The following is a 12,455-nucleotide window of genomic DNA, read 5'->3' as shown; positions in this document are numbered from 1 at the left end:
ATGATGGCCCATGCCTGGGGACAGAGTGACATCTGAAGTCATACTGCTTCACACCAGTGCTGATGGAGCAGCATGGGAGCAAAACAAACGTGCCACGAAAGTCAGGACCTACACGTGCAGGTTGTTTGCAATTTTATAACTTTGCTTCTGGTATTTTTCTTCTCAATAACATATAAGGGACTAAGACATTTTTCACTGGACCATTGCTTTTGCTTTTTTCTGCTCTCCTTTCAGACAAGGATGTCAATGCTGTTTACAGAAGTTACTGAACTCCTTTCTGCAGGCCACATTTGTCTTTATTTGCCCATAATAATGTGTGTTAACAAATCATTTTGACTTTCTTGCTCTCTTTTTTTCCCTTTTTCTAGGTTTCCAAATGGCTGATCCTTTTCTATATGATACTGGAGAAAGATCTCGATATGGGTGCCTTGGACATGAAGTACAAATTGAGCACATCAAGGCATATGTTTGTAGACCATCTTTTTTCACAGACAAAGCTGTGATTGTGATTCATGATATATTTGGATGGCAGTTCCCAGATATTAGATATATAGTCGATTTGATTGCAGGTCATGGATACATGTAAGCAACTGTTTTTCCTGTCTTCCTCTTAAATGCACTGATAAATGCACTTCCTCTTAAATGCAATCTCCAGGCCCAAAGCTAAGCACGGCATATGGTATTTCCCATACACATAGGGCAACCATACCGTTTCAGTCTGAGTTAATAAAAATGCAAAGGGACAAAATGTTCCTATGAGGTCACTAAAAATGACCCATCAAAAATGGCTACCTGAGCACAAAGCCACAAGCAGAGTCACGAAGTGCCAGTGTTTGTGCTTATGTGGCAGTGTGGGTGATTAAAAGATAAATGTTGGTATCTATCTTTAAGTTGTATAAGCTTTTCAGAATCAAACCTTTTGAATAGTTGCTTTAGCTTTTACTATCAGGGAGATATATGTGCTTAAATAGAATCAGGAGAGTTGCTTAATCCCCTTTATTTTGTATTAAGTATGTCTAAGGAAATAATGAGAGTTTATTTGTGTGTTGGTTTTTTTTCTGTACAAAGATACACACTTTTAGCTACACTGATTGGCAGAACAGGATGAGTAGAATATGATTCAGATAGTAACCGTGTGCATGTGTACTCTGGAGCAGAAGACATTAGGAGACATTTAGACGTTCACAGATTCTCCCTACCTGGACTTAAAAGTTTGCTTGATTCCATGTCTCACACAGAACCATCTGCCCAGACTTCTTCAAGGGCACAGATCCCTGGAAAACTACTGATCACTGGGCTGACTTTGCTGACTGGATGAAACATCATGATCCTACGAAAGTAGACAAGTAAGATATATATTTGTACTTGAACTTTAAAAAGCATCCAACAAAAGAGGAGAATTTGTTTGAAATGTTGAAAGTGGCACCTCACAGCATGGCAAGGTGTCTGCACACACACAATTGCTTATTCTGGGCAGTTCTTCTGTGGTTCTGTGCACTGTCTTGGCTGGGATTTGGAAAAGATCATCTGCTCTGTCCGTCCCTGCTTATTGTCCCTGTCTTGTTTTCCTGGGCCCTTTTCTAACTACGTTATATTGACCACACAGGCTCATAGCCAGTATTTCACAGGCTATGAAATACCCAGCACTCTCACCCGCAAGGGCTGATTCTGCCTCCAGTTCCTCAAGATAAGGAGGAAGTCTTTTCCACAACTGCTCATGTTATCTGCCAGTTGTCACTTGCCCATCTTGCATTCTGCTTTGTAGATAAGTTAAGTGCAGATGATATTCTCCTGAGCTGCACTACATAAAAATTTGCAAGACTGCCCAAAACCTGAGATATATCTGTTGAGCTATACCGTTTTTCTCCATGTGAAATAGAGGGCCATGTGAAATAGAGGACATCTGAAATCTGTAGAGCCTAGCGGTGCCTGTAACAAGGCTTCCCTGAATTATGGGAGACATTACTGTTTCTTCAGTATCTATCACCACAACCTAAAACTTCAGAAGATGATAGTGAGGCAGTGATACCCCCCTTCTACTCAGCTATCATCTTGTAAGCCACAAGTATTCTTCTGACCCTTTCAAGAGGTCCCAATGGTCACAGCCTCACTTCAACACCTCTCAGTAAAGCTTTGACTGTATAGTTGCAGAAACTGTGAGCAAATTTTTTGAAAAGACAAATGACTAACACCTGTAAAAAATCCTGCTCCAAAGAGTGAGCAGGTACTTGAACCCTGTCTTAAACAATTTACACTTCAAGGACATGCCTGTGCTGTCTTTTGAGGCTTCACTGGTAGCTGCTTCTAGGTCAGATCCACAGAGCACAAGGAATCCAAGATTCCCATGACTTTGCACCCTTCCACACAAACCAAATCCGAGAGATCCCATCCATTCACAGTGCAATCCCTGGCTACAGGCTCAGGACATGATCTCCTTCTCATGTCACTCTCATTTCTTTTTGTCAGCCTAACCAGACCTGTGATGACCTTACTAATATGTTTAATATTTAAAAATACAGTTATTAATATATGCAGTTTGCATTTAAAAATAAAACTGCAGATAATGAAAAAGATAAAACTCTTGAGACCTAAGAAATTAGCAATTAAAAAAATAATTGACCTGCTCTGGCCTACATTAAAACCAATTTTCATATTTTTTGCATTATACCTCATGCAATACCTGTTTTTTAAACATTATAGTTACTGACAATTTAATTTTGAGTAATTGCTACTTTAATATGGTATTACATGTGGACGTGGTAGGATATCTTAATATTAACTCATACAACAGGAATGCCATACTCAGGATAAATCTTTATCTAAATAGGTGGACTCTGTAGAGATAGCACAGTGAAGCTTATCTATTCCTACAATCCATAATGCAAGATGTTGTTCTACTTGCAGATATGTCTTGTCTTTAGTTGTCCTGTCCTAGACAAAGTGATTCAATTAAAAATTTGCTTATTTTGAAAAGAAAGGAGCAGGTCACAATTCAGGTAAGTATTTAAGTACCTACACCTGTACTTCCCTAAACTAGGACCAGAGATGTTAACTCCCATTTAAGAATAGAAGCCACTGCTCGGGGCTGAAATAGGTTTTTTAAGTATTCTCTATTTTAAATGATTGGGGGTGCAGATGCAGAAAAAATCATGTACCTCTTTTAATTTACTTCTTAAATTGTCAAGTATTGGTTCTGCAATAGATTCCTTAGTTTACTTTTGTTTATATGTCTTAGGGAAGCTGATGTTGTCTTGAAGTATCTAAAGGAACAAAGCGATGCAAAGAAGATTGGTATCGTTGGGTTTTCCTGGGGTGGAATGGCAGTACATCACTTGATGCTGAAAAATCCTCAATTAACCGCTGGGGTGTCCCTCTATGGTAGTGTAGAACACATGAAAACTTACATGGGCTCGCATGGCTATGCATAGTTTGTAACTCTAGTTATTGCTTTGTAACACCTTCTGTAAATACTCAGCTCTAAGGTGAGTTGCAGATTTTAATTATGGTTATTTCAGCAATATGCTATATTGGTATAAAAATTTAAGAATGCTGTAAAGCAGAAAAAAATTGCTTCCTTTTACACAGTAATTCTCTAATATTTATAATTTTTTTTAGTGCTTGGAGAGTGGAGAAATATATTTTCCAAATGCTTTTTTCTCCATCGAAATAGAAACTGTCCTGATCTAAAAAAATGTACATAACCAGTAAACCTAAATACAAATTTTGTCTTTTAATTTGTTATTTATCTTGCAAGGATGTTAACCTCACTAACACACTGTTTCTCAATAACATTATAGGAATAATTAGGGACTCTGAAGAAAGATACAATTTACTAAATCCCACATTTTTCATTTTTGGTGAGAAAGACCACACTATTTCATATGATCAGGTAAGCTCTTGTACTAGAAATGCTTCTTCTTTTCGCATAGTTCTTTTATCTCCTACAGAAACCCTAGCTTGTTAGAAACTGTTTTCAGGTATGAAAAATCAGACAGGCTGGTTTGTTTTGCTTACGTTTAAAATTCCCCCATATCTTGCTCAGGTTATTCAAAGCTGCTTTTTTGAGGTGAGAAATGCACTAGAGACCAGTCATCAGTCTCTGAGTGGCTGGACCAGCAGAGTGTGAAACTGGGCAGGGAGATCCAGCTGGTTTGAGCCAAATGTCTCAAAAACATGGACACGGACACTATTGCTATGGGCAAGCAAACAGGTAGTTTGATGATTGAATTTGGAAATATGAATGGAAAAAAGTAATTTCAGCTTAGTAACTGAACTTTCTAATGATGTGGACCAATTGCTTTTGGTACAAGAAGACAAAATGAACTGTGCCAGAAGACTGGGCATGAATTTTGACTAATATGATGACATCTTGTGGACTCTTTTTTGACTTCTGGCTGTCATCTGTATTCTGATATAACCCCTATTGTAAGCATATCTGAGAGGCTGGTTAAATATATGGGTAGGAAACTGGTGCCCCCTTCTGTGAGTAAAATTCCTTCTCTTCGGTGTCAAGAATAACATACCACCTCTAGCACAGTTTGTTGTGTAGGACTAGGGTCTAACTGAGGAACTGGCAGTGTGCTCTGGGAATTCAGAAACCAATATTTACTTTTAACTGTGTTATTCAGCATGTTGAGCTGTACCTCAGATATGTGTCTCCTCTGCACAGAACAAATCCTTCATTCCCTGTCCCCTTTTTATGGTGAAAGTGTCTTTTTCCCAGGGGCACAATTTTCATAAATGCATTTTTTCCATCATGCATTACACACTGAAGCCATATATTTTTCTCTTGAAGCTTTCTCTCTGAACTATCTGTCCAGATTATGTAAGAAAAATGTCTACATTAAAAAAAAAAAAACCAAAATCAAACTGAAAACCCCCTCAAATACATTATTTTCTGCACTGAATTATAAAGAGCTCTCTCTCTGTGTGTAGGGAAGTTAACATGAAAATAATTACAGTACTATCTCTAATCTGCACAATGAGTAAAATTAAGCTTGCAGGGGCAAAGTAAGTGTTCATTCTCCTATTTTCTGACTTTTTAATGGAACTGAGCACAAAAATGTCTACACATGTATACAGGTACATAATCATATGATTATTACTCTGTGTGTAAGCATGTGTGTACTTACCAAAAAACTGTGCGGAAGCAATGTCTCTTTGTTATACAGTAAACTAAAAAACCCTCTGTGTTTTCTTAAGTTCTGTTACTAAGCCTATCAAAATGTTTTGGACTGAGAGTCACTGAGATTTAGGGAATATGTTCTCTCAAGATCAGAGCTCAAAATTAGGTTACAAGCCTAAGTCTCTGAATAGAAATGTTCCTTTATGGCAGTGAGATTTACCAAACCATCTTTGCACTAACTGTTGAGGTTCTTAGACTCACCCATACTTTTAAAAAATGTTTTAGTCTTACATTCCAAAGAGGGGTTTTCTCATCTGTTAAGCAACAGAACCTGCTTCAGGTGTGACAATGGAGAAAAGACAAAGATGTAGAGATATGAGAAATGGCATGATTGGCAGACTTAAAAAAACCCCAACAACATAATGGAAAACTGCTTTCTTTTACAGATCACCTTATTGGAGGAGAAGTTGAAACAGTATTGTAGAGTTGCATATAAAATTAAGGTTTATCCTGGACAAGTTCATGGGTTTGCACAGTTGAAACCAGAAGATATGAAACCTGCTGATAAACCTTATATTGAAGAAGCTAGAAAAGATATGATTGATTGGATCAAAATGTTCATTTGACAAAAGCATAAAATAACACTAGGCTTCAAGATTAGTGTTTAATTTAATTTGAGAGGAAAACAGTCAAAGGAAAATGATCTGGTTTTGAAAACTGTCATAAATAAAAATAGGAACACTTTAATTTATAGCTCTTAATCGTTTTTTTACAAGACTTACATAAGATTGTGAAATCAAAGTTGGACTAAAGGATGATTAAGCATTAAAAAGTTGTTGGAATTTATCTTGCTTTGTATTTGCTTTGTTTTTCTGCATTACGACATCAATAGTAATGATATCATTTATCCAGTTGTCTTTGCTAGTGAGCATGACCTCATCATGAATTTACCTGAATAATTTCATGCTTTATTTTGGTATGATGATTGATGGTCATAGGTGTTTACATGGAAATACGCTGGGTTTGCATACAGACTTTTTTTTTTATTAACTACAAAACATTTGTCTCAGGTATACTCCTGTACTGAGCAGAATTTCCCATGTGTGAAACAAACACTTCACTGTGTTAAGGAGTTAGGAAGATACGATGTTGGTAGGTGGCACCCTCCATGTAATCTGCTGGCAATATTAAGAAGGGCACTTCTAGTATTCCCTCATCAACATCAAGGAAAAAACATAGCCAGTCCCTCCTGGCTGTGTGGTTTTTGTCCTGGTCCAGACTGTGGTGATCAGGCACAGGGCTGGAAAACAGTTATCCCCATTCAGTCCTGATTATATTGTTTGTTTTACAGTATACCCTTTGCTATATTCTATTATATTAACATTATATCCCTTGTTTCTCTATCAAGTTCTTCACCTTTATCACCCTTGTCACCTCCCAAGTGCACAACATGTAAACAATAATAAAAATCCCTGTCACCACACTGGCTCCAGGTTTTTTGACTTGCTGACTTTTTTTGTTTGTTTGTTTGTTTTTGTTGGTTTTTTTTTTCATTGCCCTGGTAATGACTTGGCAACTTGAGTTTACTTAGAGATGCTCCAAGGGACCCATGCCCCTTTTTATTTTCTACATCTGCCGGTTTCTCACTCTGTTGCCTTGTTGAAGTAGCTGTAAATCAAGGCTAGCAATCTGCATGGCTATTGCTTTCCCTTTGACACCAGGAATTTTCAGCACTTTCCCACATTGCTACCCTATCAGTGTTAGTGATATGGGTCACGGTATGTTGGCTGCCTGTGCACCTCAGCAGGCTATGTTAAACAAGCCACTGTGAGCAGAGGAGACATCAGGTTAGAGGTGTTGTACAAACCCCGCGTTGCTCGGCTCCCAGTGTGGCCAGTGGGCACATCTGCCTTCGCGTTTTGGGCCACCGTATCAACTGAGGCAGTGCTATAGACATGGTGATGGGGGATGTTCAACAGTTAGAGAGACTACAATTTGAAGTGGAAAATACAGGCATTGTGCTGTAGCCCAGAGAGGTGTTCTGTAGCGAGCATGGGGGTCTCTCTCCAGTGGCTGCCCTTCTTGCTGGGGCGCCGCGCCTCTGCAAAGCTGGCAGTGGTGGCCCCCTGCTCTGCAACCAAGCGCCCACTTGCTGAAATAGATTCCCTCCAGCACCCAGACTGAAGGCTAAAAGAAAAATACGTGTGTATGGTGGGGTTTTAAGTACCTCCCTGGCTGTGCTTTGTGACTCTAGACCAGGTTGCAGGTGGTGCTGGGCGGACCCGAAGAGGTGCTGCCCCCCTTCCCAGCTTCCACCTGCAGGCTGTGGCTCTCGAGAGCACAGGGGAAGGTGAGGAAAGTGAGGAGGCAGCAGGTGCTGGGGGAAGTGCTGAGCTCTGAGGGGAGGGTGTTTCACAACCAAGCTCTGGAGCAACCTGCCCAGAGAGGTGATGGAATCTCCCTCGTTGGAGAGTTTCAAAAACCCATAGGGTGAAGCCTCGAGTGGCGCCGTCTGGCTAAGAATCGGACAAGGTGCCTTCCAGGGGCACCTTCAACCCCAAGCCTCCTCTGGCCCCCAAAATCTCCGAGCCAACTCGGTGCTTTCCACATGATGACCCCAGTCTGTGTTAGCCCATGTCCCCAGATGGCCGCATCAAGTTGCTAACAGTATCTTATATAGCCAAACATCCAGGTCCTGATCGTGCAGCATTCCCACAGATCTCAGGGAGCTCCTTGGCACCACTCATGTCCCTGTGTGCCTTCATGACCTCAGAAAAATCCTCCAAGTACTGTGGGTTTGTGAAGGCAGTGCCATACATAACATAATTTTTGTAAGAGACGAGGGTGAGTGTGGTGAAGCTTTTGCTAATCAGAAAAATATAAACTTGAGGGAGCTGGGAGAGCAGCGTCTGCTGTAGCTTGTCCTGAACTGAAAGATACTAGCTGCATTGGTGTTAAAAACTTGTTTGAAGCGGGCTAGAAACACACATTGCGCAACAGCTTTCTCCTGTTCGCTTTCCCAAATACCACAGCATCTTAAAAATAAGCATTCAGTGGGGAGCCTCCTGTAGAGAGCTTTATGGCAAGTGCTGAAGGCCACGATGCCTGTGAAGGACCTTGAAGGCTAAAGAAGAAAGAAAGTAAGATAAGGTTGGCTGAACGCCTGGAAGAAAAACGGGATATGAAGCAAGGCTGGAGCGGATGCGCAATGCCACGTCGGCAGCTGGCTGAGAACGTGAAACTCACAGAGATAAGAAGGAAGAGAGAGAGAAAAATGCAAGAAGTTCAGTGTGTTTGTAGCTTAGTAATTAACCAATTATACGTAGCCAAGAAGTGTGTGAACAGTATTGATTAACCAAAGATATTTTAGTATGGTGCATGTGAACAGCGAACGAGGATATATAAGCATGGGTTTTGGACTAATAAAAGGTCTTTTGGGTGGATTCAGGAGTCCGTGTCTTCATCTCCTCAGCCTCCTTAGCTGAAGCTAATGAGCTGGGTGTTGCAGCTGTGGGATAGCACGTGTGGAACGCAGCTCTGGGTTGTGTGAACAGCTTTTAGAGAGTAGGTGCCTCTACTCCTCACCAAATGTGCTGAGCCCTAGGTCATCACGGTGTCTCCAGCCATGCTGGGGACCCAGGCTCTCCTGCCATTCACAGCATGTGGCCACAGGTGCCATGGCTTCTGGGGCCCCTGATAAATTCTTCCTAGGCTTGGCCGGTTGACGGTGGTGGTGGATGCCCTGACCTCATCCCAGTTCGTTCCCCTCTGCCCTCATCCACCCTCTTCAGTGTGAAGGTAAGGAGTGTGTAAACTTTCCTCCGGGTCTTTAGATGCTGTACTGAGGCAGGATCCCCCACGCCTGCAGAAAGGGGAGGGTGGTTCGCCTGGAGAGAGGGGCGCTTTCTGTACGTAACCCCTAGCTGCTCAGCCCGGGCAACTCTGTTCAGGCCGGATCAGATGGCTATGCCAGGCAGCTCCCCAGCGCTGCATTAAAAGCACGGGGGTTAGCATCTCCTCGGCCGTACTTGCTCCAGGAGATGCCCACGAGGTGGAGCCCCTCTCCCTGCTTGTCATGAAACAGACTTTCTAGGGGCTCCATCCACAATAATCAACACCCTGAGCGGTCCCAGGTAAATCCAGCAGTAAAGGTACACCGCTGCCAGGAAACCTGCCTTCCTATTAAGCGGGGAGCTGCAGTGAGCGAAGCTGCTGAACGTTGCCCCTGCGTGCAGCAAGGCACTGCAGCCTGCTGGGTTATGATACAGGGAGGGATGTCACCTCCTCCTTGGAACTCGATTCAGAGGGAGCCCTGGCCATGACACATCGTCACACCCTGAATTTCATTTTGCACGGCTGAATGTTTATCGGTTTATCTCCTGTACGTGGCAAAATCAGATTGCCTTGGGATATCATTAAAACTTGATAAGCCAATGAGTTGGAAGAAGCATGATTTGAATTGTACCCTGAGGGTATTCTGTTTATGCTTGCTCATCGTGAGTAAGATCTTTTTTCCTCATATGAACAAATATAAATAGAGGTATACTGAACTGCTTAAGGGGATTTTAACCATGACAGATAGTATTAGTTCCAAAATGCTGAGTTAATCTCTTCACAATTCTCTGTTACTTAAACTTGATTGGCCAAATAGTGCAAAATAACACTAAAATGGCTCAGCAAAGTAAAACTCAGTTGAGGAGGGATGCACCTTAGGCAACCCAAATATATATCACTGAAGAAGTAGCATTCAAAGAATAGCACCTAGTAAATCTGAACTTCTGCCATCCAAGCATCGCCAGTGCTCATTAAAGGTAGGGAAAGCCTCTGCTATGATACAGACTGTAGTGGAGACCATTTTTTCCAGTTTCATGTCTGGCACTCCTATCACTTGTGGATCAGAGCTCCCTGGATGAGGCAACAGGGAGCTGCTGCCCTGATGGCATGCCACAGAGGAAGCAGGAAAAGGGCTGATGATGTGTTAATGAGTAATGGGAAGAATAAATGGAGGGATGAAGGAGAAAGCACAGAAGTGTTTCAAACTAGAGCTGTTTTGAGCCTTGTTTCCTATTTCATTGTTGATGCTGTAGCCCTAGGTTTGCCACTGTGGTGGGAGAACAGCACAGATGCTGTTGTGCTATGGCCACAATATTAGAAGTTCACAGATTGGACTCTGCCTAAACTGGGTCTTAACAAAATTGTTTTGCTATTAGGCTTTATTTTATAGATGGGGCTTATGTGATAGCCTAAATCTGGAAACTGGGAAGAGTAAATCAAGGCAATGGAAATGCCAGATATCTTGTGTGGGCTTGATAAAATGTGACAAAGTGTCTAAAACTGTAAGACTGTAAAGTATAGTGGGTAATTTTTTTTTTAAAAGGCAAGATATGCAGCATTTTGAAGTCATGGTGAAACTTACACTTCATGAAGCTTTGAAAAAAAAGTCAAAAGAGATGACAGTGCAGCTGATTTCTTAGGTGGAAATCAAGCCTGAGTACTTGGTACGTTAAAAGTCTTCATGTGTCTGAACGAAGACATGTTTGAACTGTATTTCATTTGAAGTTTCACAAATGCAAAGAGATGATCTAAACTGCGAATACAGTCAGATTCCTAAACAACCTTCTGCTCATTAAATCTGTGGTGATTGAATTACATGTAGGTGAAAATTAGAATTCAATTAACAAGCAACTTTGAAAACATAGGTTCTTGCAATTTTTATTTAAATGTATTTTAGCTGTACCATGTAAATTCAGTGGGGTGTGGTGAGAAAAATAGTGTTTTGCTCATAGTCTGCTCAACATCTCTGTTAATCCCTTCTGTGAACTATTACATAATTTTGGAAATCTGCATCCATGTTGGTTTAATTAGTATTTTTTACCAAGCACACGTTCTGTTCAAAGGAAGGTTATGCTGTGCTTTCTGCTTGTTTGTAGAGATAGCCTCAGCAATACAAGATGATTTACTGCTTTCTGTGAATAATTTGTAAACATTCTTTGAGTCATTATGTTTTTTAAAAAAACTTACTGTTGCAGCACATTGGTTTTGTTTATTAAAACTTGGCAATACTGTTATTTTTGTTTAAACACAGCTTGTGTTTTAACATATATTTAAACATATATGTTTTAAAAGAAAGAAGTCTTTTACTTAAATAGAAATCAATTTTTGTTGGTTTACTGCTCAGATGAACTGCTTGTGAAGGAAAACAGTTGGCAAGCATGATGGTAGGAGAGTTGTTCTAAATCTGGCCAGTTATACAGAGTGCGTTTAAAGCCTCAGGCCTTTGCTTTGCCTGAGATTTAGAAAAGGTACTTTTGCCTCGTTGTAATGTCAGTCAGTCTAACTGGCAAGCTAAAGTCCAGCTGCATCTTTCGGAGATTATGTGGTGATTGATTGCAGAAGGCCAGGAGACAAGCTTTGTTCGGAAAAGTCATTGTCGGGAAACGTCCTTGAAGGGGGCCAGTTCTTGGTGCTGGGAACCTCTCCATGTATCACTGCAAAGTGCATAGTCCTGTGAAAAGAGCATAACTGGTGTAAAGAGGCAGCATTCAGGGTAATTTGTTTTCTTGTTTACTGTGTTTTCTTGTTTTGTTTTTAATACCATTTACCATGTTACCCACTTGCGGAGAAATTGAAGAGGGCAGGGAGTATTGGGAGTGTATTAAAGGTCTTATTTGACATCTGTCTGAATTAGAAAATCTAGAAGGGGATAAATAGTTTAGATATATTGCTAACAAAGAATAGTTAAGCATTGAAGAGTGCATTTTATTTGTATTGCCAGCATGCTGCATTTCACTTCAGTAATAGGACCAGCCAGACCAAGGAATATCATTCCAGTGCATGCATTTGCACAGGAAGAGAGACTAGCTCTTGTTAGTAAGCAAACGGTGCCATTTTTATTGCTTAAGAGTGGTGGCAGGCCTAGCTTAAACAGCTTATCAGACTAAGGTAGAAAAAAAGGCTCTGTATATGACCACCTACTGCTTGGTGGAGGGGAAAGAGGTGGGGGGGCACCAAAAGTTAGTTGGGTTTAAAGAGATGCTACAGAGGCCTATCTCCACTTGAAAGAAACAAGAAATTAAGCTGGGCTTGGGGGATTCTTCTGAGAAGACCTCTTTGGTCATAGACTCTTCAGAAACCATTCTTCACTTGAGGAGAAATGGAGTAGTTTCCAGTTTGTCCTTTAAAATGTACACCTCTAGAGAGAAGTTATGTATCTGCGATGTATGAGATTTTGTTATATGCACAACATTGGTGTACGTCTCTGTATTCCTCTGACCACTCTTAGTTCAGATTACATAGCATGTAACTCAGAGAAAACCCTCTGCTGATTTAC

The 12,455-nt window shown here is 40.9% G+C and overlaps 1 protein-coding gene across 1 annotated transcript; it reads left to right on the top strand.

Annotated features, from left to right (window-relative positions):
* Positions 1 to 376: 376 nt before the first annotated feature.
* LOC130146576 (carboxymethylenebutenolidase homolog) lies at positions 377 to 5,857 on the top strand. The gene is made up of 5 exons (XM_056332838.1): positions 377 to 582; positions 1,239 to 1,346; positions 3,236 to 3,378; positions 3,798 to 3,889; positions 5,572 to 5,857. Exons 1-5 carry the CDS (start codon positions 377 to 379, stop codon positions 5,749 to 5,751), a joined length of 729 nt encoding a protein of 242 aa, XP_056188813.1. The 3' UTR covers positions 5,752 to 5,857.
* Positions 5,858 to 12,455: the final 6,598 nt, after the last annotated feature.

Source organism: Falco biarmicus, chromosome 3 (genome assembly GCF_023638135.1).
Source record: "Falco biarmicus isolate bFalBia1 chromosome 3, bFalBia1.pri, whole genome shotgun sequence".
Taxonomy (NCBI): Eukaryota; Metazoa; Chordata; class Aves; order Falconiformes; family Falconidae; genus Falco; species Falco biarmicus.
The sequence above is the reverse complement of the archived record's forward strand: the minus strand, read 5'-3'. Positions and strand labels throughout refer to the sequence as shown.